This window comes from Papio anubis, chromosome 2 (genome assembly GCF_008728515.1).
Source record: "Papio anubis isolate 15944 chromosome 2, Panubis1.0, whole genome shotgun sequence".
NCBI lineage: Eukaryota > Metazoa > Chordata > Mammalia > Primates > Cercopithecidae > Papio > Papio anubis.
Window position 1 is genome coordinate 93,369,004 of NC_044977.1, and position 26,470 is coordinate 93,395,473.

General features: G+C 46.6%; 1 protein-coding gene across 10 annotated transcripts in view; it reads left to right on the forward strand.

Annotated features, from left to right (window-relative positions):
• Positions 1-26,470, forward strand: part of KIF9 (kinesin family member 9) — a 53,093-nt gene that overhangs the window by 4,098 nt on the left and 22,525 nt on the right. For 5 of the 10 annotated variants that reach the window (XR_643766.4, XR_643767.4, XM_009200916.3 and 2 more), the window contains exons 2-10: positions 1,071-1,164; positions 2,947-3,112; positions 4,787-4,893; positions 7,278-7,502; positions 11,793-11,876; positions 11,988-12,080; positions 13,160-13,307; positions 14,684-14,748; positions 20,495-20,572. Coding sequence is in view for 8 of the 10 variants with exons in the window: in XM_009200916.3 (XP_009199180.2) it covers positions 1,071-1,164; positions 2,947-3,112; positions 4,787-4,893; positions 7,278-7,502; positions 11,793-11,876; positions 11,988-12,080; positions 13,160-13,307; positions 14,684-14,748; positions 20,495-20,572 (1,060 nt within the window). In the remaining 2 variants the exon portion in view is untranslated. Of the gene's footprint in view, positions 1-1,066; positions 1,165-2,946; positions 3,113-4,786; positions 4,894-7,277; positions 7,503-11,792; positions 11,877-11,987; positions 12,081-13,159; positions 13,308-14,683; positions 14,749-20,494; positions 20,573-26,470 lie in introns of all 10 variants that reach the window. The other 5 variants (XM_003894506.3, XM_003894507.3, XM_021934462.2 and 2 more) reach the window with 2 other exon arrangements.

Genomic DNA, 26,470 nt, shown 5'->3' on the forward strand with positions numbered 1-26,470 from the left:
GCTAGCCTAGGCAACATAAAGAAACCCTTATCTCCAAAAATAAAACAATGAAATAAATGTTAATTTTTAAAAAAATATTGAACATCAGCTGGGTATGCCTGTAATTTCAGCACTTTGGAAGTCCAAGATAGGAGGATCACTTGAGGCTAGGAGTTCAAGACCAGCCTAGGCAACATAGTAAGACACCATCTTACAAAAAGAATGTAAGAGAACTAGCCAGGCACAGTGGTACGCACCTGTAGTCCCAGCTACTGGGGAGGCTGAGGCAGGAGGATCACTTGAGCCCAGGATGTCAAGGCTGCATTGAGCCATGATAGCACCACTGCATTCCAACCTGGGTGACAGGGTGAGACTCTGTCTCAAAAGAAGAGAAAAAAGTATGTATATATGTCCTATGTCTTCCTTTATTTATACTACTATATATATATATATGCACACGCATATACACACACACTGAAAGAAAATGATGAGAATATAGTTAGGTTTTAGGAGAGCAAGAGGAAGTAGGGGACTGTCTGTGATATTTTTTCTTAATATAGTAAGAGAAGAAAGAATATTTGATTATGGACCAAATATACTTCTAGGGCATTTATTTCTGATCTAGTTAGTCTCTTGGAGAAGAGGATGCTGTATCTGAAGCAAGATAAGTTAATGAAAAGAAAATTAGTTTTAATGTATTTCATAGTAAGTATTTCAGAAGAAAATATAATAAAAGAAGGAAAGTATAAGTGGACTCATCATCTTAGATGCAGAACATTTCTAGAAATGACATCTAAGATTAGGACACTAAAGGAAGCATTCTTACTTTGTATTTCGGTCTCTCTCGGGTCATTGGTGGAAAATGGCAAAGCAGTCTGTGAAGCAGAAATTGCCTGTATTTGTTGAGCGGTGTCTTGTGGGTAGAACACTGAAATGCTGAGGGGTGAAAAGGAAGACTGGCTTTCAGGGAGAGAGGGAAAAATGGACTGCTTGTCACTCTTTTCTGATCTTCTTAACAAATGACCCCTCTTCTCTACTTGTTATTTAATAATGACTATTCAAAATTTCATTGTTCCCTTCTTTTTAGCTAGAATGGGTACTAGGAAAAAAGTTCATGCATTTGTCCGTGTCAAACCCACCGATGACTTTGCTCATGAAATGATCAGATATGGAGATGACAAAAGAGTAAGTGCGATGTGTTTGCCTTCACCTGACTGGGCCTCTCTGTCCCACCTTGCTATAGTGTAACCGTATTTCCAAACAACCTTTGAAGGACCAAGATAGAATTGGACAGGGTCCAACGGACTCTAGAGTCCATCAAGTCCAAACCACCCCCTCACAACGCTGCTAATGAGGAAATTAATAAAATCCCATCTTTGTCTTTTAATAATTTTACCTTTAATAAATTAATAAGTTTACCTTTACCCTCATATCTGACACAGAAAAATTGACATTTGTTCACATTCATAAAGCTTTCTAGTGATTGATCTGTCATTGTATAATCTCCCAAGGGGTGCAGTAAGAATATCTTGAGTTCATTACTGCTTAGCTTATCAAAACATCTGGAGAAATACTTATCAAGAGAAGTGGAAAGATATATCTGTCCCTATATCCTCACCCTGAGAACGCTTCTGAAGGCTTAGGACAGCGTGAGAGTGTTAGATGTTTTCATTCAGCAGACAATTATGGGCCTACTCTGGGCAGCATTGAAACATTCTTCAAAGGAAAAATTAAAGGGCAAACTGCCCAAGCCTCATAGATCCTAGCGGTCAGAAAAGAGCTCACATGCAGCCCTTTCAAATGTGTCCTGCTGGACATGGTTTTCAATGAACACAGAAGCACAGAACATTTAATGTGTGAATGGACCACGTCTTTCTTTCTTTCTTTTTTTTTTTTTTGAGACAGAATCCTACTCTGTTGCCCAGGCTGGAGTGCAGTGGCACAATCTTGGCTCACTGCAACCTCCGCCTTCCAGGTTCAAGTGATCCTTCTGCCTCAGCCCCGCTAGTAGCTGGGATTACAGGCACGTGCCACCATGCCCAGCTAATTTTTGTATTTTTAGTAGAGATGGGGTTTCACCGTGTTGGTCAGGTTGGTCTTGAACTCCTGACCTCAGGTGATCCACCTGCTGCGGCCTCCCAAAGTGCTGGGATTACAGGCATGAGCCACCCCGCCTGGCCAAGTCTGTCTTTCTTGATCTTAATTTTTCTCTCTGTAGCCAGGTATAGCTTCTGCGTTAGGGCAGTCAGTGTAAGATTTCAGCAAGAGTCTTTACATCAGAAGTTCTCATCAAGAAGATTGGAATCTACCATTGACCTTACCCGGTATGTCCCTAAGCCAGCTGCTACCACAGTGGCTTACTATGAAGGGGCATGCATCTAAAAATCTGCTGATGGCACCCTCAATTTACTCTTAATTCCAATGTCTGAGAAGTCCATAGCCTTCTCTGTGGCTTTCATTTCATTATCACTCACTTTGGCTCATAGCGTGTGTGTGGAAGTAGGTGTTCACTATAATGCAGAGCTGAGAGAGGCCTCACTGCCAGCAACCAGAGCAATGGGGCTGGAGCCCAGGCCTCTGTCGCCAGGCTCACTATTCCCTCTGGTGTAATTCAAGGCCTCCCTGTGCTTATGGAATCTATGTAAAACTTGTTTAATAAGAACATGATAAATTTGACTTCATATCATAGGTGGAGAAACCAAGACAGACAGCACCCTATGAACTAGGGTTAGAGGTGCTAAAACTAGGAAGTGCTCCAGTCTCCTGATCTTTCCACCTCCCTGCAGGAGCTCTCTTCTCCCATCCCAAAGAATTCATCTGGAATATCAGCCCCTACGTGGGAGTCCCTGTTCATCCTACAGTTCACTTCCTCTGTTCCCTCCAAATTAGGCCTCAGCTATCAGTGATTTTTTTAATACCCGTTTTTGAACAAATAACATTTTTTTCTTTCTCACTCTTTTTTCCTAGAGCATCGATATTCACTTAAAAAAAGACATTCGGAGAGGAGTTGTCAATAACCAACAGATAGACTGGTCGTTCAAGTTGGATGGAGTTCTTCACGATGCCTCCCAGGACTTGGTTTATGAGACAGTTGCAAAGGATGTGGTTTCTCAGGCCCTCAATGGCTATAATGGTAACTTAATTAATTAACTGTTGTCTTATATAAGAACCTGAGGAGTAAGAGATGCAAATATTTTATGGTGAATAAAATAAAACCTCACTTACTATCATTTGTATGCTTATTTGTCTGTCTCCATGTTCTTACGTTGCAAAACTTACTGTTTGCTTGTTGACATTGTGGGCATGGCTTGATCCAATGTCCTGGGATTCTACCTTCATAGGAAAATTAAAAGACTGTAGCTGTCTATAGGTCACAGGGGTTCAATTATTATCCTGTTTCAAATCTCTCAATTATTAGTTTTGAAGATGCGTCTTTATGATGAATTTGATGGAGTCCAAACATTTGTCTCTCAGCTTCCTGCTAGGAGCTATTTTCATTTATTCTACCAACACAATTAATGTACAGTTGATATTCTAGTATAGGAATATATAAAAGAATATATCACAGTTTGTAGACTTTGCCATCTGGTGGCTGCTGAGTAGGATGTTCCCTGTTTGGCAAGTTTAGGTTTTATATTTAAAAGTGTGTTGAGTGTAGATGCTGTTATTTATACTGAATGTGATACTTAGATGTGGTCCCCAGACTTAAGGAGGTTCTCTTTTGGTTTTCACGATGCTCTGAAGGGATTGTGACCTTGAGGAGGTGAAGACAGAGGAACTAAGGCCCAGGGAGATGAATAGTCTTGAGCAGAGGTGCTGTGGAACCACAGATGGGCTCTGAGTTGCAGCTGAAGTGCCTCCTTCCCGTTCTTCTGTGCTGGGTTAATAGATACCATTTCTGGCTCCAACTCAGATGCTGAATCAGGGTCCCTTGTGTAAAACCTGCTACCAGTCCCAAGAACTAGAGCGTCTGTGTGACAAAGGCCAAAAATTTCCACAGCCCAGCATTGCCTGGGCAGATCTGCCATGTAAATGCCCATGGGCAGTCTGTGGGATGGGGTCTGGCTCAGGCTGCCTATGCTAAGGGGAAGAACAGATAGGAACTTGAGCTCAGGGTGACTGCATGGTTTGCGTTCCAGAGCCTGGTGGTGATGGTAGACCTAAAGGATGTTGAGAAGTGCAATGAAAGTCTTCCCAGGGTGGGCAGTGGTCCAGATCAGGGCCTGCTCATGGTGGTACATTTCTGGAAGTGACATGGAACCAACTAGGAGCCCTGTTTGATCCTGCAGGAATTTGTAGTCTACAAAGAATTCTCACCCTTGACAGAAAATGCCCTTTCCACTCCATCTCTTCCTGGAGATTTTGAAAGCCCCTCTTTGCCTCTGTGGGAAGTTGATGCCTCCTGCCAACCCTGAGACCCTGGCAGTTCATAGCTATGCTAGAGAAGGGTTGGAGTCTAATGCTCCTATCTCCCTCCTCATCTTTTTAGGAAAAGTTCCAGTTCCTCTGTACCCTGAGATTCCCTGTCCTTCTCAGAAGCCCTAGGGCAGGATCATCTCTTGGTGGAGGGAACAGCAAAGCATTGTGGGGACCACAGATTCAGGGCAGATGTCCTTGTTTTGACCACTTTTGTCCCTGTTCCCCTGCCCACCCATCCTCTTCCATGGTGGAATTCCTGATGTTCTTGGCTGCTCCCACTGGCCATCTTCATGCAAAGGGCCCTGGCTGGCATCAGGCATCCTGGGGGAGGGGAGAGTATCCTTGGAGCTATTTTCCTGGATGTCACCGTGTTTTGAAATGTTTGCAGGCACCATCATGTGTTATGGGCAGACGGGAGCTGGCAAGACATACACCATGACGGGGGCAACTGAGAATTACAAGCACCGGGGGATCCTCCCTCGTGCCCTGCAGCAGGTAGAGAGTGGGCCCAAGGGTGGGATGCCACACAGGTTCCCTCTCTCTGCCATAGATGTTACTGACCCCAGGCCAGCTACTAGAGACAGGGGGGACCAGGCCTCAAAGGAGTTGCAGTGGGTACTGGTACTGGAGAAAACATACACAGGGCTCTGGAGTCAGTAGACTCAGGGGCCTCAGGAAACCAGGAGGTTGGGTGTCAGACTCTGACCCATACCCGCACTGAGCCTGTTTCCTCATTTGGGAAGGAGGGAGTCAGGCATGCTAATCAGCCTCTTGCTGCTCCAATGGTCTATGATCCTGTAATTAAGGATTTGGAGGTCCTAATCATTCTCCTTCCTGATTTTAATGAGGGGCATATGGACTCTTGCAGAGCTTCCTTACTGGCCTACTCTGGCTTTTTTTCACCACCACAGACCCTGAAAGATCAAAAGCAAAAAGCAGGGCATGACCTGAGCTTTCAGGACTGTGTCAGCCCTGGGGGTCTCAATAGCATAACTGAAGATAAGACAGAAGGGCCTTCCTTTGGGCCCCACTAGCCTGGGTTCTGTAAGGACCCTCTGGTTGGAGGTAGGAGGCAACAGACTTTCCCCGAAAGCATCTTGGCGGCTTTACAGCCCTGTCCTATAACACTTTTGCAGCCCGGTCCTATAAGAAGTGTAGACATTCCTCTAGTATGTGAACCATCCATGTTCCTGTTTTTGGAGCAATATCCTTAATATCCCACTGTCAAAGCTTTAGTATCTCAGCATCTTAGACTTTAGTAATCTAGCCCAATGCCTCTAATAGAAATATACTGTAAGTCACATGCAAATTTGAGTTTTCCAGTAACCACATTTAAAAAAGTAAAAATAAACAGATGAAATTAATTGTAATGATATATTTTATTTAACTAAATATATTTAAAATATTTCCGCATGTAATCAATATAAACTTATTGAGATAGTTTACATTCTTTTTCTCATACTAAGTCTTTGAAATCCAGTACATATTTTATACTTGGAGCACATTTCAGTTTAGGCATAAATATGATCAGAAATGCTTGATCTGTATTTAGATTTCATAAAATGTTGAAAAAGTAGATTTACACACCCAAGTTGTTCCAGACATACTTAAAGTTTACCAATAACTGAATTGCATCAGTTTTTAAATCTAAATGTGGCCGGGCGTGGTGGCTCAAGCCTGTAATCCCAGCACTTTGGGAGGCCAAGACGGGTGGATCACGAGGTCAGGAGATCGAGACCATCCTGGCTAAAACGGTGAAACCCCATCTCTACTAAAAAATACAAAAAACTAGCCGGGCGAGGTGGCGGGCGCCTGTAGTCCCAGCTACTCGGGAGGCTGAGGCAGGAGAATGGCGTGAACCCGGGAGGCGGAGCTTGCAGTGAGCCGAGATCCGGCCACTGCACTCCAGCCTGGGCGACAGAGCGAGACTCCGTCTCAAAAAAAAAAAAAAAAAAATCTAAATGTAATTAAAATGACATAAAATTTAAAATTCAGTTCATTTGTACTAGCCACATTTTAGGTACTCAGCAGCCATCTGTAACTTATGTCTACCATTTTGAACAGCACAGGTGTAAATTCTTAGAGGAAGGCAGGACCTCAGGAATTATCCCTTCCTTGATAAGCACTGGGGAGGGAATTAGGAGTTGAGAAGGCTAAGTTCTGGCTTTACTTCTACCCTTACTAGCTGAGTGACCATAGACAAATTATTTTATTTATTTATTTATTTATTTATTTATTTATTTATTTATTGAGATGGAGTCTCTGTCACCCAGGCTGGAATGCAGTGGCACGATCTCAGCTCACTGCAAGCTCTGTGTCCTAGGTTCAAAAGATTCTCCTGCCTCAGCCTCCTGAGTAGCTGGGACTACAGGCGCACACCACCATGCCCAGCTAACTTTTATAATTTTAGTAGAGACGGGGTTTCACCATGTTGGCCAGGATGGTCTTGATCTCCTGACCTTGTGATCTGCCCACCTCCACCTCCTAAAGTGCTGGGCTTATAGGCTGCACCCGGCCGACAAATAATTTTATTTCATGGTGCCTTCCACAAATAGGTATTGCCCCTGCACTGCCTCAATCACAGAGATTTATAAGCGGATGGAATTAAATAGATTCGAAAGAGGCACATAAATGATGAGACTCTATAAAATAAATCCTCACTCCAGAGTCCTTTCCACTCATTATGCTTCTACTTCTTGAGATGGTTCAAGTGTTAGCCAATCTGATGTCAAGCCTCAAAAAACTATAGGATGATACTAAATATCACCCAGTTCCTTTAGGACAAGAATAATTCTGTATGTCTTGATGTTTCCTTCTGAGGTAAGAAGCCCCGCATATGCTAGTTGACTGTTGGAGTTCTGCTCTTGTCTGTCATCTAGGTTTTTAGGATGATCGAAGAACGCCCCACACATGCCATCACTGTGCGTGTTTCCTACTTGGAAATCTATAATGAGAGCCTGTTTGATCTCCTGTCCACTCTGCCCTATGTTGGACCGTCAGTCACACCAATGACCATCGTGGAAAACCCTCAAGGAGTCTTCATTAAGGGCTTGTCAGTTCACCTCACAAGTCAGGAGGAGGATGCATTCAGCCTCCTTTTTGAGGTGAGATAATAAAACCTGAGAGTTCCTTTCCTTGTCTCCCTCCCTCCCACACTCCTTCTCAGCTTTTCTTTTTCTTTGTTCTTTTTCTTTTTCCTTTTTTGAGACACGATCTTGGTTTGTCTCCAAGTCTGGAGTATACTGGCATGAACATGGCTCACTGCAGCCTCGACCTCCTGGACTCAAGAGATCCTCCTGCCTGAGCCTCCCAAGTAGCTGGGACCACAGGCGCATGCTACCATGCCCACTTAATTTTTTTTTTTTGTAGAGACAAGGTCTTGCCATGTTGCCCAGGCTAGTCTTGAACTCCTGGGCTCAAGCGATCTTCCCGCCTCAGCCTCTTGAAGTGCAGGGATTACAGGCAAGCTACTGTGTCCAGCTAGTTTTTTACTTACTTTGATTATCAGAATGGAAATTAACATATGCACATTTAGCATGTTCAGACAGTGCTGAAAAAAAAATATAGGAACAAAAAAGAATTTTATTTCCCCTTCCTTTCCTGTTACATAAATAAAAAGACAAAGAAAAAAATGATTCATGCATAATATGTTTTTTACATAAGGCAACAGTAATGTATATTTTAGCTCATTTCCTTCCAGTCTTTTTTCCTGTGCAGTTTTTTCTTTACATAGTTGAAATGATTCTTATGTCCCTTTTTTCAGTTAATGTTAAATTATGAGCTCTTGTATGGAAAAAAATAAGGCCGGGTGTGGTAGCTGATTCCTGTAATGCTAGCACTTTGGGAGGCTGAGGTGGGTGGATCACCTGCAATCAGGAGTTTGAGACCAGCCTGGCCAACATAGTGACACCCCGTCTCTACTAAAAACATAAAAAATTGGCTGGGTGTGGTGGCGGGTGCCTGTAATCCCAGCTACTAGGGAGGCTGAGGGAGGGGAATCACTTGAACTCGGGAGACGTAGGTTGCAGTGAGCCAAGATCGTACCATTGCACTCCAGCCTGGGCAACAGAGCAAGACTCAGTCTCAAAAAAATAAAATAAAATAAAAGCTTTTAGAAACCAGTCAAATGCACTGCTACAGTGGCTCACACCTGTAATTCCAGCACTTTGGGAGGCCAAGATGGGTGGATCACTTGAGCTCATGGGTTTGAGACCAGCCTGGGCAACACGGTGAAACCCCATCTCTACCAAAAATACAAAAATTAGTCAGGCATGGTGGCGCATGCCTGTGGTCCCAGCTGCTTGGGAGACTGAGGTGGGAGGATCACTTGAGCCCAGGAGGTAGAGGATTCAGTAAACCGAGATCATGCCACTGCACTCCAGCCTGGGTAATAGAGCAACACTCTGTCTCAAAAACAAGAAATCAGTCAAGTGTATGTTATTCTTTTAGAAGTCATATAGGCTAGGAACTCTTTATTTTTTTATGCGAGTTCTTGCTATATTGCCCAAGCAATGGGCACTGTGCAATGGCTACTCACAGGCATGATCATAGCGCCTTCTCACAGCATAGCTACTTACTTCCTCAACGTCAATAGTGAGATCTTTTTTAAAGGCCAGGAGCGGTGTCTCACGCCTGTAATCCCAGCACTTTGGGAGGCCAAGGCAGGTGGATCACAAGGTCAGTAGATAGAGACCATCCTGGCTAACATGGTTAAACCCCGTCTGTACTAAAAATACAAAAAATTAGCCGGGTGTGTTGGTGGGCACCTGTAGTCCCAGCTACTTAGAAGGCTGAGGCAGGAGAATGGCATGAACCTGGGAGGCGGAGCTTGCAGTGAGCCGAGATCACACCACTGCACTCCAGGCTGGGGGACAGAGTGAGACCCCGTCTCAAAGAAAAGAAAAAAAAAAAAAAAGGAGGTCAGAAAGGCAGGGCAAGGCTGGGCGTGGTGTTTCACAACTGTAATCCCAGAACTTTGGGAGGCCGGGGCAGGCAGATCACTGGAAGTCAGAAGTTCAAGACCAGCCTGGCCAACATAGTGAAACCCCCCCTCTATTAAAAATACAAAAAAAAAAAAAAAAAAAAAAAACAGAAAAAAAAAGAAAGACAAGGCAAGAGGGTACTTCAGACGGGGGACTGAAGCATAAAGGTGAATGACCTGGTGTGGTGGCTCATGCCTGTAATCTTAGTACTTTGGGAGACTGAGGCAGGAGGATTGCTTGAGCTCAGGAGTTTGAGACCAGCCTGGGCAACACGGCGAAAAAAATACAAAAAATTAGCCTGGCATGGTGGCCTGTACCTGTGGTTTTAGCTACTTGGGAGGCTGAGGTAGGAGGATCACTTGAGCCCGGGAGGCAGAAGTTGCAGTGAGCCAACATCATGCCACTGCACTTTAGCCTGGGCAACAGGGTGAGAATGATCTCAAAAAAAAAAAAAAAAAAAAGATGAAGTGACCCCTTATATTCTTGGTGAGTGTCACTGGATTTGTAGAACAGGCCTGACCACAGACTATATAGCCTCACTGCTATAATCTATAGAGGTCTGGCCACAGGGGTCTGCTAGGCTTGCTCCACAGCCTCAGGCCTTCCCTCTTCAGCAGGTGTTCTCCTCTCCCCAGGGGGCTGTCCCCCACCCTCACTTTGGGGCTTGTTCATAGCATTTCTCATCAGCATTTAAGGAGACATCAGTCTATCTCTCAAAGACCTTTTTCTCCAAGAACAGCCATTTCCACCACATTGCTTTTTAAGTATATTCTGGTCATAAGGCCTCCTCCTGTAAATTAGAGGTAAGGGCCTACTGTCCCTTTAAAAATACAAATTACTAGGTCAGGCACAGTGGCTCATGCCTGTAATCCCAGCACTTTAGCAGGCCGAGGTGGGCAGATCTCTTGAACTCATGAGTTCCGGACCCGCCTGGGCACATGGTGAAACCATGTCTCTACAAAAAATACAGAACTTAGCCAGGTGTGGTAGTGCATGCTTGTAGTCCCAGCTACTCAGGAAGCCAAGGTGGGAGGATGGCTTGGGCCCGGGAGGCAGAGGTTGTAGTGAGCCGAGATCGTGCCACCACACTCTAGTATGGGTGACAGACTGAGACGCTCTCTCAAAAAAAAAAATAAATAAATAAAAAGGAGAACACAAAATAAATAAATAAAAATATAAATTATTATTATTTATTTTATTTTTATTTTATTTATTTATTTATTTATTTTTGAGACGGAGTCTCGCTCTGTCGCCCAGGCTGGAGTGCGGTGGCCGGATCTCAGCTCACTGCAAGCTCCGCCTCCCGGGTTCACGCCATTCTCCTGCCTCAGCCTCCCGAGTAGCTGGGACTACAGGCGCCCGCCACCTCGCCCGGCTAGTTTTTTGTATTTTTTTTAGTAGAGAGGGGGTTTCACCGTGTTAGCCAGGATGGTCTCGATCTCCTGACCTCGTGATCCACCCGTCTCGGCCTCCCAAAGTGCTGGGATTACAGGCTTGAGCCACCGCGCCCGGCCATAAATTATTATTTTTTAAAGTAATACACGCTTACTAAAAAAAAAACACAAAACTCTATAAAAAAGAAAAAATAACCTATAAATCCCAACCCAGAAGCAATTATTATTAACATCTTAGTAGCAGAATTCTGCTTATTTCTTCTATGAATGCTTTTGCATTCCTTAAATCGTGCTATAATATGCTATAATATGATTTTGGATTCTATATTTCTGGTTTTTTTGTTTGTTTTTTTAGACGGACTCTGTCGCCCAGGCTTGTGTGCAGTGGCATGATCTCGGCTCACTGCAAGCTCCGCCTCCTGGGTTCACGCCATTCTCCCGCCTCAGCCTCCAGAGTAGCTGGAACTACAGGCACCTGCTACCATGCCCAGCTAATTTTTTGTATTTTTAGTAGAGACGGGGTTTCACCATGTTAGCCAGGATGGTCTCGATCTCCTGACCTCGTGATCCGCCCACCTCAGCCTCCCAAAGTACTGGGATTACAGGCATGAGCCACTGCGCCCAGCCCCATTTCTCTGTTATTAAAAACTATGTGTTAGCATTTTCCTGGCTGCCCAATATTCCATTGTACACATAGATCATTCCCAAATTGTTGGACATGCAGGTTGATTCTGATTCAATATTCATAGATATTTTTAAGGCTCTTGATTTTTATTGTCACTTTGCTTTTCAGAAAGCTATACCAATTCACACGTCCCCAGCAGCGGGTGAAAGTATAGATGTGGACTCCAATTGGACTCCCTTTCTATTAGTTTATAATAGACGTTTGCCTGGAAGGCCCAGCTGATTGCAGTGATGTGAGACTACTTGTGTAGCTATTGGTAGAATTGAAAAATGACACAAGTGCCTTGTCGTTTTTGTTTTTCAAAATGTTGCCTATGATTCCCTTCCTCTTCAGGGTGAGACCAACAGGATTATAGCCTCGCACACTATGAACAAAAACTCTTCTAGATCACACTGCATTTTCACCATCTACTTAGAGGTAGGTGCAAGCTCTTTGATCAGCCCAGGCGGGGCAGTCAGTTCCCATGGGGCCTGCTCAGTCAGAAACTTCTCCCTGTGACAGTCTAACTTCTGCTTGGATGTTTTGTAGGCCCATTCCCGGACCTTATCAGAGGAAAAGTACATCACTTCCAAAATTAACTTGGTGGATCTGGCAGGCTCAGAGAGGCTGGGGAAGTCTGGGGTAAGTGATGGGGGCTGGAGGTTGCTACTCAATAAGCCACAAGCCCTCTTTCTGGCATAGTGCCCGCACATCTGGGCCATGACTCATTGGATATTTGTGAACACAGTCCTGAGCTAGGCGAAGTAGGACGTGTGGGCTTGCTGGAGGGACAGGATTGGCAAAGAGGGAACAGCTATTACCTGGGGGCGGTTCCTATCTCAGAGGATTTTTGTAAACATTAAATGAGATAGTGCCCTCTACATTCTTAGCAAAGTGCCTGGCACTCAGTGCTCAGTAAATATTCTTTGCTGGTATAGCATTTCTCTGTGTGTGTTTTTGTTGTTATTGTTTTGAGACATAGTCTCACTCTGGCTCCCAGGCTGGGGTACAGTAGCACAAACACAACTCACTGCAGCCTTGACTTCCCAGGCTCAAATGATCCTCCCACTTCAGTCTCTCAAGTATCTGGGACCACAGGTATGCACCACCATGACCAGATAATTTTTAAATTTTCTTGTAGAGACGGGGTCTTGCTATGTTGCCAAGGCTGAACTTAAACTCCTGGGCTCAAGCGATCCTCCTGCTTTGGTCTCCCAAAGTGCTGGGATGTGAGCCACCACACCTGGCTTCTTTGTGAATGAATATGAGTATTCGCATGAATATTTCAAATAAATATTTGTATGAGTGTATTAGCACGAGTATTAACAAGAGTATTCAGATGAGCATTTGTATGTGCATTCATGAGTGTTTCTGTGAATATTCACGGGATTCTTTGCTCAAATATCTAGACAAGTATTTCAGTACATATTCATACTAATGTGAATCTTTGAGTGAATGTCCATATGAATATTCATGTAAGCATTCACATTCTCACGAGCGTTCACATGAGTGTTCAAATGAGTATTTCTGAGTTTTGGTATTACCATTATTAGCCCAAGATGGAATACGGTCACATGACACTGCGGGAAGACTCTGGTTCTGGGAAGGAGTCGCTGGCCTGACTACAGACTTACAGCGTTTCTCCAGACCAGGAAGGCTGCTGTTCTTAATGGGGCAGCTGCTTGATTCCATCCAAAGTGGAACTGACCTTTGCTTTCTAGTCTGAGGGCCGAGTCCTGAAGGAAGCCACCTACATCAACAAATCGCTGTCATTCCTGGAGCAGGCCATCATTGCCCTCGGGGACCAGAAGCGGGACCACATCCCCTTTCGGCAGTGCAAGCTCACCCACGCTCTGAAGGACTCGTTAGGTGAGGGGGTACAATTGCTGCCCAGGGAGGAGGGTCTGTGTCTTTGGGGAGAGACAGGTTTGGCACATCTGCCAGTGGCGGTAATAGAATTGCTCCCTCCTGGTGGCATGGATTCACCTGCAGCACATTCACAGTGACTTCAGACACCTGGAAAGGCAGAATCAAGCACTGTGCCCAGAACACACCATGCTATTCACTCCTCGGAACCTTCCTTAGGCTTTTTACCTGTACTAGGAATACCTTCTCTTTTCCCCTTGTCCTGAGGGGACAGCTGGCAGAATCCTTCACAGCCTGAAGACTTGGGGCGAGGGCCTCTCTCCGATGGTGTCTTCCCTTCCCCTGCAGCCTCCTAGACAGAGCAGCGGGGGCTGTGTCTTATCATCCTTATGGCCCTAGGCCTTTGTGTTAAGCCTGACAACACAGTCACTAGTGTCTGATTGTTAACTGAGTGCCACCCTGAGCAAAGCTCCGACTCATACCTCCCTCTGCTGTCCCTGCCCCTCCCTGCCCTGTATCATCTCTCCTCTGCTGTTTTCTCCTGGATCCTCTTTCAGGTACATGTGGTGGCCTCTCTTTCTCTCTTCCCCTTACCTCCAAGCCTCACAGATGTATGTGTCCTCTCTGACCCTGTCTCAGTTCAGGCTGCTGTAAGAAAATACCATAAGCTAAGTGGCTTAAACAACAGGCATTTATTTCACATAGTTCTGGAGACTGGAAGGTTCAAGATTCAAGTGCCAGCAGATTCAGTGCCTAGTGAGGGCCCTCCTCCTGGCTTGCAGATGGCCACCTTCTTGCGTATCCTCACATGGAAAGAAAGAGAGGGCTCTGGTCTCTTTCCTTATAAGGACACTAACCCCATCGTGGGGGCCCCACCCTCTGACTTCAACTAAACCAAATTACCTCCCCCTCCCCAAGTCCTCACATCCAGATACCATCACACAGGGGTTATGACTTCAACGTATGAATTTTGTAAGGACAAAAACATTCAGTCTTGACCAGGTGCAGTGGCTCACACCTGTAATTCCAGCATTTTGGGAGGCTGAGGCAGGAGGATCGCTTGAGGCCAGGAGTTCAAGCCCAGCCTGGGCAACATAGCAAGACCTTGTCTCTAAAAACAAAAAAAATTAGCCAGGTGTGGTGGTGTACACCTGTGGTCCCAGCTGCTTGGGAGGCTGAGGCAAGAGGATTGCTTCAGCCCAGGAGATTGAGGCTGCAGTGAGCTGTAATCGTGTCACTGCACTACAGCCTGGGTGACATGGTGAGGCCCTGTTTCAAAAAACCAAACAAAAAACATTCAGTGTGTAACAGACCCCATCAACTCCTTTGAGCAGAAAAAACACATGGTTCACAGCCCTTCTGTGGCTTGCTTTCTGCAGGGGGAAACTGCAATATGGTCCTCATGACAAACATCTATGGAGAAGCTGCCCAGTTAGAAGAAACGGTATGTAAACATAGTCAATGAAACCAGGTCGGAATCCCCCCTCATGGGTGCCAGGGCAGGGTAAGGCTCCAGGCTGGCTAAGCTGGCACAGTGACCATAGACATTGTCAAGAGTGGAAGGATCCAGGGGTGAGTCTGAGCCACAGTTGCTGAGGGGGCCCAGAGCCAGAATCCACACACCAAGCACTAAACTGTGTGGAGGAAGAGGGTCAGCCAGCAGGCGGGCTCGGCATGGGGGACTGCATGAGGAGGGAGACTGAGAGCCAGCTTTGTGAAGACAAGGACCATGTTTCCTGGGGTGCTGCTCCTGGAATTGGGATCAAGAAGGATCATTGATCACTTGTTCTTTATAATCGGGCATGTTTAAACATCTTGAAAACCCCACAGGGTTCCAGGCTGTGGTTATAAGGCCAGTATGAGCAGATGGTATTAAACACCTGCCACATGCACCATGGTAAGGAGGCGTAACCTGGTAGAAATTAGTCATAAATGGCCTTGGGCCTCAGCATCCTCAACCCAGAAAGAGAGAGAAGCCATGGTCCTAAGTAATGTGAGTCCCAGAAGGAGGAGACCTTCAGAGGAGGCCAGGATGGGGGTGATGGGGAACTTTTCCTGAAGCTAGAGTAGGGAAAGGTGGGCACTGAGCTGGCTGGGGTTAAAGGCTTGGTGGTAGGATAAGTGGAGGTATTCCTAGCAAAGGTAATAGTGGGACTGAAGATGTGACCCACACCAGGAACATCTGTCTGCTGCGGGGGTGGGGGCTCTCAGCAAGAAGAATAAAAGAAATCACAGGGGCTGAATGGGCCCTGGTGGCCCAGCTGAGGCCTTGGCTGTTCTCCTACAGGTGGCTGCAGCTGTCACAGGGAGGGCTGTGGCCAAAGGTGGGATTAGTCAGGGAGATTATCCAAGTGGCAGGACACAGGTGGCCTGGGGAAGGGAGAAGCCTGTGAGAATTAGAGGCAGGAATAAAGGTCTAGCTCAGTGACACAGGTGAGTCCACACAGCTGAGCACCTCCAGCCTGGGAATTTCTCAACCTTCCTCTGAAGTGCCACCCATCATGCATAAGACAGATTAGGGGCCGGGCACGGTGGCTCACGCCTGTAATTCCAGCACTTTAGGAGGCTGAAGCAGGTGGATCACCTGAGGTCAGGAGTTCGAGACCAGCCTGACCAACATGGTGAAACCTTATCTCTACTAAAAATACAAAAATTAACCGGGCATGGTGATGCACACCTGTGGTCCTAGCTACTCGGGAGGCTGAGGCAGGAGAATTGCTTGAACCTGGGAGGCAGAGGTTGTAGTGAGCCGAGATTGTGCCACTGTACTCCAGCCTTGGTGACAGAGCGAGATGTCTCAAAAAAAAAAAACAAAAAATCCACAAGAGACAGGTTAGAAAAGCTATCATTAGACATTTTATTTTTCAAGTGTGGATGTTTAAGGCAAACTTCAGTCAACTGGATAATCTACTTAGGTGAAACAGGTTATTTCCAAAGATGCTTCAAGGCAAGACATGCCTGCAGGGTCTCCCAGCTGTGTGCATTAGGGACTGTCCCAGCTTCCAAGGAGAATGCTCCTGTCGTACATCCAGCACCCTGGGACTTGGGAGGTAGGGGAGGAGAGCTCCAGCTGACGTGCAGGCAGCATCCCCAGAGGAAGGCTTCTGGAACTTCTTGGTCTCATGGCATAAAAAGCATGGTTGAGGCCAGGCATGATGGCTCATGCCTGTAATCCCAGCACTTTGGGAGGCTGAGGTGGGCAGATCACTCCTTGAGGTAAGGAGTTTGAGACCAGCCTGGCTAACATGGTGAAACCCTGTCTCTACTAAAAATACAAAAATTAGCAGGGCATGGTGGTGGGCGCCTGTAATCCCAGTTACTTGGGAGGCTGAGACAGGAGAATTGCTTGAACCCTGGAGGCAGAGGTTGTAGTGAGCAGAGATTGGGCTACTGAACTCCAACCTGGGTGACAGAGCAAGACTCCATCTCAAAAGGAAAACAAAACAAAACAAAAAAAATACATGGTTGAACCCTAAGAAGAGCCATAAGAAATAGGCTTCCTGACTGCCTTGTTAAGAAAGATGCCCTCCAAGACAGTAGAAGCTCCCTGTCTCCCTTTATCCCCACCTCCTGTGATGGTTACAGCTCAGGAAACAACTCTCCTAGTACCCGCCGTCTCCGGGGGCTTGTGCCCATATACCACTTGGGTTCTCTGCCCAGGACCGAACCCAGAGCCCAGAGGAGCTGTTGGAGGAGTCTCAGGGGTTTGGGAGAAAGGTATATTGGGCGTATGAAAGCTAATGATTGTCTTTTCCAAATGTGTTAAAACTTGAAAACTATTCTCATCATGGATTGTGTTGCTTTACGCAGTGACACTGTACATGTGTGCGTGAGTAACCACAGGGATGGGACATGGCCATACTTGCTGCTATACTTGGAGCAGGAGAGTCTGACTTGGCCCTGCACAGAAGCAACACCACCTGTAATGACAGAGACGTCTTCCTGAGGGCTTGCTGTGAACCAGCTCTGTACAGAGCGCATTATACACCTTAGCGAGGCAGCTCTCCCTTCACCTTAGAGAGAAGTTGTGAGATCTGTCGGTGGTCACGCAGCAGGTCAGTGGCTGAGCTCTGAGCCACCAGAGTAGATGCCCAAGGAAGAGCCCTTTCAGTCTTTCCTCTGGGCCACTTAGGGGTCAGCCACTCCTAGCCTACTTCCTCATTTCAGGATCATTCATTGAAATACGAGATAGCCCAGCATGGCCTGAGGCTAGAATCTCTGGACCTGCCTCCTGAGGCCCCTGGCTGTTTGTCACTGCCAGGGAAGAGCCCTCCATCCCTGAGCTAACATCCGAGCAGTGAGGCATGGGATCTGGACCTGCTCCCATAGCTGCCCCAAAGGCCTCCAGCCATAATTATCCTTGGCTGGCTACCCCTCCAGAGAGACTCTGCTGGGACCCTGCAGGCATCATTCACTCTTAGTGTCTTGGGCCCGAGAGTCCATTTTGGAGCATGCTTCTATGCAGATATTTATCTTTCCTAGTGGTCTCATTTTACCTATTTTGCAAATATCTCTATTCACAAGCAATGGGCCAAAGACATAGAGGCCAGTCAGCACACACACACATTTTAGACCTCTGCTGAGTTGAATTTTTAGCCTCATTACTGAATAGCAAAGGTTAATGAGCATTCTAATGCCTCCCTCCTTTCAGGTTCGACATTTACCACACACCTACCACTTGCTGGCCTTACCTGAGAAACTGATTCCCCAGGCCTATGATTCCTCAAGGCCTTTCTCAGTTCCACTGCCAGTACCACTGAGTCTCCTCCCAGAGCGCCCTGTCATTGTCTCAGTCCACCTGAGATGTTGACCTGGCTCTCGCCTCCCTCACACTTGGGGCCTACTGTTCCTCCATCAGGATGCCCTTATGCCTTCCCCATCACCTGGCAAACTACTCTTCTGACCCCTCCTAGGCCCCACCCAGTCTTTAGGATGGGTTTCCTATCGGTCCTGCTCCCAGCCGTGAAGAGCACAGACTTGGGAGCTGGAGTGCCTGAGTTGAATTCCTGTGTGGCCACAGACCAGCTCTGTGGCCGTGAGTGGGTGACTTGACCTCCCTGTGTTTCAGTGTCCTCATCTATAAAACTGGGTTGATGATGCATCTATTTTATAGGAAGTTGTGAAGATTAAATGAGCAACCATGCCTCTACACTTAGAACAGAGCTCGGCCACAGCAAGCGCCGTGGGAGGGTTGGCCCTATCATAACTTGGCATGAGCTTACCTACTCATTATCTGCCCCTTCTCTCACAGAATGAAGGGCTGAGCAAGCTGAGGCCACTCTGGGAAGTCCAGGCCCCAAATGTTGGATGCAGGGTTAGACATGATAGCCATAAGCCTTGCGGAAGGGAGGCTGAGAGAGCCCAGTACCCCTCCTGTCCTGACATGGCCTCGTGGCTGGGCAGCAGAGAGGTCCCTGAGGGAAGTGTATACAGAGGACAAGGCTGGTAGGGGCCTATCCCTGTGCCGGCAGTGAAGCCTTTCAGCTCAAACCTGTGGAGACTCCCTGTGGATGGTGGGGAGGACACTTGGCTGAGGCTGGTGGGCAGAGTCCAGGCTTCATTAACAGATTGGTCATGCCCCAGAGCAGCATTTCTCAGCGTGTGTGGCTGGAGGCCCCTGCCTCCAAATGCAGCAGAACTACCCATTCCCACCCAGACTGCTGAGTCATTCATCAGGGGGCCTGAGCATCTGCCCTCTGGGGAATGGCTCAGGGGAGTCTTCACAGGGTAAAGTTTGAGCAGATGCTGCTCAGGGGCTAGACCTGCACTGGCTACTACGGCAGCCACTGGCCACATGTAGCTATGGAGCACTCAGATGTGGCTAGTCCCGACTGACATGTTATGCAAGTGTAAAATGCACACCAGATTTCAAAGACCCAGCAACAAAAAAAGAAGTGTATCAATCCGTTCTCACACCTGAGACTGGGTACTTTATAAAGAAAAGAGGTTTAATTGGCTCATGGTTCCACAGGCTGTACAGGAAGCATGGCAGCATCTGCTTTGGGGGTGGCCTCGGGGAGCTTTTACTCATGGCGGAAGGCAAAGCAGGAGAAGATGTCTTGCATGACAGGAGCAGGAGGAAGAAAGTGAGGGGCAGGGAGGTGCCACACGTTGAAATGACCAGATCTCATAAGAACTCACTCACTACCATGAGAACACCACCAAAGGGGAAGTCTGCCCCCATGATCCAATCACCTCCCACCAGGCTCCACCTCCAGCATTGGGGATTGTATTTCAACATGAGATTTGGCTGGGGACACAGATCCAAACCATATCAGATGGTAAAATATTTCAATAATTTTAAAATGTTGATTACATGTTGAAATTATAACATTTTGGGACCAGGTACAGTGGCTCACACCTGTAGCCCCAGCTACTCAGGAGGCTGAGGTGGGAGGATTGCCTGAACCCAGAAGGTTGAGGCTGCAGTGAGCTAACATTGTGCCACTGCACTCCAACCTGGATGACAGAGCAACACCCTGTCTCAAAAGAACAAAACAAAACAAACAAAACCCCACAAACAAATCATAATATTTTTGATATCTTGGGTTAAAATTTAAATAAAACATATTAAAATTATTTGCACCTGCTTCTTTTTAACTTTTCTTATATGGTACTAGAAAATATAAAATTACATGTATGGCTTACATTTGTAGTTTGCATTTGTATCTCTGTTGGACATGGCTGATCTAGACCCTGAAAATTGCGTGAAGGAGGGGAAACACTGTGGTTTGTGGAAGGGGCAGAGACGTTTCGTGTGAAGGAAAACCAGGAGGGCTCAGGAAGGAAGCTGGTTTTCAGCTGAGTCTTGGAGAGAGAGTGCAACGTAGGAAGGCAGACAGCATAGGAGGACAGAAAAGGGTACTCCAGGCAGGGGTCACCTGAGCAGAGGCCTACAGGTAGAAGAGAGTCAGGTTTGTGTAAGAAATAGACCAGTGTGCATCCTCATAGTTTGCCTGACAAGGACCAGGCTGCTGGATGTGCCCTCTGTCACCTTCCTGCTCTTCTCATGGGGACCTCATACCCAAGAACCCTTTTGGCCAATGTCCTCTGGGGGAAGGGAACAAACACAGGTTGACAAGGGAGCCTATGGAGCCAGGAAAGGGCTGGCAAGGTCTCTGAGAAGGCCGGTCTCTTGGGGTCTCACTTTAGTAGCGAGCCATCTGACGTCTACCTGCTCTGTTTTTCAGCTGTCTTCGCTGAGATTTGCCAGCAGGATGAAGCTAGTCACCACTGAGCCTGCCATCAATGAAAAGTATGATGCTGAGGTACATCAGGGGTTGTGGGCAGGTGTCCCACTGTGGGGAAAGTGTGTGGGTTTGCTACTTGGGTCACACAGGCGAGGCTTCCCTTCTTGCCTCAACCAAAGATCGCCATGCAGCCCCGGGTCAGCCCCTTTCCACTCCTGGACTGGCTAGAGTCTTCAGAGTCCCTGGAGACCCTTAGGGGTTGTCATGGGGTGAAAGGGCTAGGTCAGGCCACCAACAATTCACATGTGAGGCTTCAGGAACTCTGGGTGCTCTAGGCTTCTACATGAGGTTTCCTTAGAGCTAAGGGCTAAAGTGGTGTGGACCATCTTTCAGAATCACCTGGCTGTGTCACTACAGAATCTCTTTCCTCCCAGAAAACAGAGCTGGCCAATCAGAGGGAGTGCTCAGCATCACCATTAACAAGGGAAATACAAATTAAAACCTCAGTGGAATTCTACCCTCAAATTAGCAAAAAATAGAATGTGTTTGGCAACACAAAATGATGATGAGAATGTGGAGAAATGGAAACTCTTGTCCACTTCTGGTCAAAGTGTAATTGATACAACCACTTTGGGGAGCATTCTGGCAACATCTGGTGTAGTAAAAACACATTTATTGTTAATCTGGCTTTCCTCTAAGATGCTTATGGAATCATAGCTCATGGAGAAAGGAGCATTTGTAACCCCTAAGCTCAACAAACCAGTTAAACGTTTCAGATTCTAAATCCTGAAGGAAAATGACAGTCCCTGTGGCTCTGTAGAACTAGCCCATGGTTTGGAGATTGGGGAGGGAGTGGAGCTTAGAGCAGCGGTTCTCAAATGTGACAAGGCATCAGAGTCACCTGATTGATGCTGAACCACAGGTCACTAGATCCATTCCCAGAGTTTCTGATTCTGTGGGTCTAGGGTGGGGCCTGAAGATTCCCTTTTTTTTCTTTCCTTTTTAAAAAATTTTCGTCTTAAGGTCAGCTTCTATCCCATTTCTAGTAAGTTCTTTAGGCACTTTTATGACACCAATGCCTCCTCTCTTGGGGCCACACTCTGAGAACCACTGGCATCCTAGTTAAGGCCATGGCGACTGGATTGGGCTCTCCTGGGTTTAGCACCCTGCTCTTTCCTCCACTAGCTGTATATAGCCTCAGCAAAATACCTACACTTTTTTTTTTTTTTTTTTTTTTTTTGAGACAGTCTCCCTATGTCACCCAGGCTGGAGTGCAGTGGCACAATCTCGGCTCACTGCAACCTCTACCTCCCAGGTTCAAGCCATTCCCCTGCCTCAGCCTCCCAAGTATCTGGGATTACAGGCACATGCTACCATGCCCAGCTAATTTTTGTTTTTTGAGACCGAGTCTCGCCCAGGCTGGAGTGCAGTGGTGCGATCTCGGTTCACTGCAACCTCTACCTCCCAGGTTCAAGCCATTCTCTTGCCTCAGCCTCCCGAGTAGCTGGGACTACAGGCGCATACCACCACACTGAGCTAATTTTTGTATTTTTAGTAGAGACAGGGTTTCACCATGTTGGCCAGGCTGGTCTCAAACTCCTGACCTCAGATGATCTGCCTACCTCGGCCTCCCAGAGTGCCGGGATTACAGGAGTGAGCCACCACACCTGGCCAAAATAGCTGCACTTTCTAAGGCTCAGTTTCTTCATTTGTAAGTTGGGTACGTAACACAATCCATGCTCAAAGAGATCTTGTGAAGAATGAGATAATGTGTAGAAACCTCTTAGCATAGTGCTGTCATGGGGTAAATATTCAATAAATGTTGACTAGCACTCCTCTCCCTTCTGCAGAGCAGCAGTATTGCTTCTAGGTATATATAGTCTAGAGACATTCTCACATGTGTGAGAGACTATAGAAGTCACTATTAAAACAAGCACTGTGAGCACCATTCTTCTATAGAGTCTACAAGTCTCTTTATAGACTTATTGTAATAATGATTAAATAGTGACTCTTTATAGTACTTAACTGTAATAGCAAAAAAATTAGAAACATAATCAATATCCTTCAACAGGGGAGTAGCTAAATGAGTTGTGGGGTGAGGGAGCCAGAGCTAGAGCTACCTGAATGGATAAATCTCAAGTGAGAAAAAACCTAGATGCCTGAAGTGGCCCAAATGATAGTCTCTATTATTTACACCACATATAAAAACATGCAGAGAGATGCTGATATCATTAATGGATATATGTGTGTGCAGTAAAAGAAAAAATGCATGGGAGTGAAAAAAACAGACCGAGGCCAGAGGTTCCTTTTGGGATGGGAGGGGAGTGGATTTGGAGCATGGTATACAGAAGCTTCACATTTATCTGAAATGTTTTACTTCTTAAAAAAGCGTGGCTCGTGCCTGTAATCCCAGCACTTTGGGAGGCTGAGGCAGGCGGATCACTTGAGGCCAGGAGTGCAAGACCAACCTGGACAACATGGAGAAACCTCATCTCTACTAAAATATATAAAAATTAGCTGGGTGTAGTGGTGCATGCCTGTACTCCTAGCTACTTGGGAGGCTGAGGCACAACAATCGCTTGTGCCTGGGAGGCAGTGGTTGCAATGAATGGAGATCATGCCACTGCATTTCCAGCCTGGGCAATAGAGGGAGAATCTGTCTAAACAAACAAACAAACAAAAAAACCACCCTTGAAGCCAATATGACAGCATGCCATTGAAGTCACATTTTGGGGCAGTTTGCCCAGGTTTTATGGCATTATTTTGTATGCTTTTCTGCTTTTCGGTATTCTTGAAGATTTTCTTAGCTTTTTGTTTTTGTTTTGTTTTAGATAGAGTCTAGCTCTGTCTCCCAGGCTGGAGTGCAGTGGCACAATCTCGGCTCACTGCAACCTCCACCTCCCAGGTTCAAGCAATTCTCCTGCCTCAGCCTCCTAAATAGCTGGGATTACAGGCACCTGCCACCACCCCCAGCTAATTTATGTATTTTTAGTAGAGACAGGGTTTCATTGTGTTGGTTAGGCTGGTGTTGAACCCCTGACCTCATGATCCTCTGGCCTCAGCCTCCCAAAGTGCTGGGATTGCAAGCATGAGCCAACATGCTCGGCCTTCTTATCTTTCCTTATTTGGCGTTCCCTTAGCTTAGGATTATCAACATTGCTACCTGTGAACCTGGCTGGGTAAGTGTTGTACCTTTCTTGAAGGTTTTTCATGCCCCTATTTTTTATTTTTTATTATCTTTTTTTAGATAGGGTCTTGCTTTGTCACCCAAGCTGGAGTGCAGTGGCACTGTCATGGCTCACTGCAGCCTCAACTGCCTGGGCTCAAGCAATTCTCCCACCTCAGCCTCCCAAGTAGCTGGGACCGCAGGCCTGCACCACCACGCCTAATTTTTTTTTTTTTTCTGTAGTGATGGGGTCTCCCTATGTTGCCCAGGATGGTCTTGAGCTCCTGGGCTCAGGGGATCCTCTTAACCTCCCAAAGTGCTGGGATTACAGGTGTGAGCCACTGTGTCTGGTGAAGTTGGAGAATCATGCTTTTTCATGTCATTTCTGTTCCAAGATCTGCACTGTTGACCCTGGACAACCGAGTGAGTCTCTGTGCCATCCAGTGTGAATGTGGGTATAATCTTTCTGATAAGCATTCTTCTTTACAAACATGAGTTCTTGACAGAGATGTGGAAACATTATTTTGGTTACTGCCTTTCCTAGACCGTAGCCAGTATTCTCAGGTCATTTTCAGCACTGTCTTCTGTATTGACGCCTGTTTTCAAGAGGGTGGAATCGCGTCTTCAGAATTTCTTTGGCTGATGGGGCTGGCTATAAGGCAGAAGACTGGGTTCCTAATCCACCTCTGCCGCAAGCTCTCTGTGGCGAGTTGCTCAGACCCTCTCAACCTCAAGGTCGTCTTCTATGAACAAGGAAGTTGGCCTGATAACCTCCAGTGACCCTTCCACTCTGCCAGTCAGTGATTCTGTGAAGGGATGTAAAGGGCTGTGAGGCTCAGGCATAAACAGCCAGCAGAGAGAAACTTAGTATACCCCACTCTGCCAAGAGAAGATACACCGGCAAGCTGCAGTGGGATGAAAATTGGAAAGCAGCCTGACCCAAGAGCTGCCCCACAGCCTGATGTGCAGCTTCAGCAGAATTCTCTGAATTATCCTCATTACATTTATAATGAAAATGCCTGTTAGGAAACTTACATGAGTCTGTGCTGTTTCCAAGGCATTTTTTTTTTCTATCTAAAAAAAGCCCTGTTTGTTGTTGTTGTTGTTTCTGAGACAGGGTCTCACTCTGTTGCCCAGGCTGGAGTGCAGTGGCATGATCTCAGCTCACTGCAACCCCTATGCCCCAGGTTCAAGCAATTCTCCTGCCTCAGCCTTCTGAGTAGCTGGGGTTACAGTCATGTGCCACCGCGCCCAGCTATTTTTTATTTTTTATTTTTAGTAGAGACGGGGTTTCGCCATGTTGGCCGGGCTGGTCTTGAACTCCTGACCTCAAGTGATCTGCCCACCTTGGCCTCCTAAAGTGCTGGGATTACAGGCATGTGCCACTGCACCCGGCCTCCTATATCGCCTTCTGATTGGCCCAGACATGTAAGTTTGGCTCTGCTGTGCCTCGCTGAACAGAGTCATCGAGCTGGAGGCCCCTGATGGCTCAGTCAAACTTTCTATAGCTGGGCCATTATATATTTTCTAGAGCTGGGAGAAAGAGGGCATGTGGACAGGTGAGACTGGCCACCAGATCTCTCCCATTGATCCCACAGGAAGTCCACACCTGAAGGAGACCTTCGTGGGGCTTCCCAGAGGGGCAGATCCAGCATCTGGACACTGGTCACGTGCCTTGGGTCCCAGGCTTTGTACCTGAATCGCCACAGAGCCATCAGGATGCCAGGGGTTCTGTTGACCCTTGCTATATGAGGGCAGATGGGCCTCAGTGCCCAGGTGACCTGGTTGGATGAGGGCTAGAGTACAGCAGGCCTTTGGTGGGGTGGTGGACTGGTCACAATTTTGGTTACCAGTCCCGGGATCCAGGTGTCAGGAGCTCCCTCCAGTGGCCCTTTTATGACAACTAAAGGAAGTTCTACTGTTCACAGCAAGGGTTCTCAGCTTGCAGTTCCTTGTGCCTCTTTTAGGGAAGACACTCAGCTGGTAAATATCAAATATAAAATGACTTAGCGATTCTTCTCCTTGAAATGTATCATTTATTTTCTTACCTAACATCTATGGAGTGCTTACTATGTGCCAGGTGCTTTTTAAAGCACTTGGGATACCTGACTGCATGAACAGAAACACAAATCTCTGAGCCTGCAGTCTGATGGGAGTAGGGGAGATGCGTAATAATAATCACAATAAATAGGTAGGTTCTAAAGCTTCGCTATTTAATACAGTAACTGCTACTCAAATGTGGCTGTTTAAATTAATTAAAATTAGAATTACTTCTTCAGGCACCCTAGCCACATTTCAAGTGTTCAGTAGCTGTATGTGTCTCATCATTACCATACTGGGCAGCACAAATATGGAACATTTCAATCATTGCAGAAAGTTCTATTGGACAACACTAATCTAGAGTATGTTAAAAGGCAAAACGTGCTATGAAAAAAAAATTAGAGATTTTTTTTTTTTTGAGATGGAGTCTCGCTCTGTCGCCCAGGCTGGAGTGCAGTGGCCGGATCTCAGCTCACTGCAAGCTCTGCCTCCCGGGGTCACGCCATTCTCCTGCCTCAGCCTCCTGAGTAGCTGGGACTACAGGCACCCGCCACCTTGCCCGGCTAGTTTTTTGTATTTTTTTAGTAGAGACGGGGTTTCACCGTGTTAGCCAGGATGGTCTCGATCTCCTGACCTCGTGATCCGCCCGTCTCGGCCTCCCAAAGTGCTGGGATTACAGGCTTGAGCCACCACGCCTGACCAAAAATTAGAGATTTTTAAAGCATGTTGCAGGGGTGGAGAAGGAATTACAATTATTTATTTATTTATTT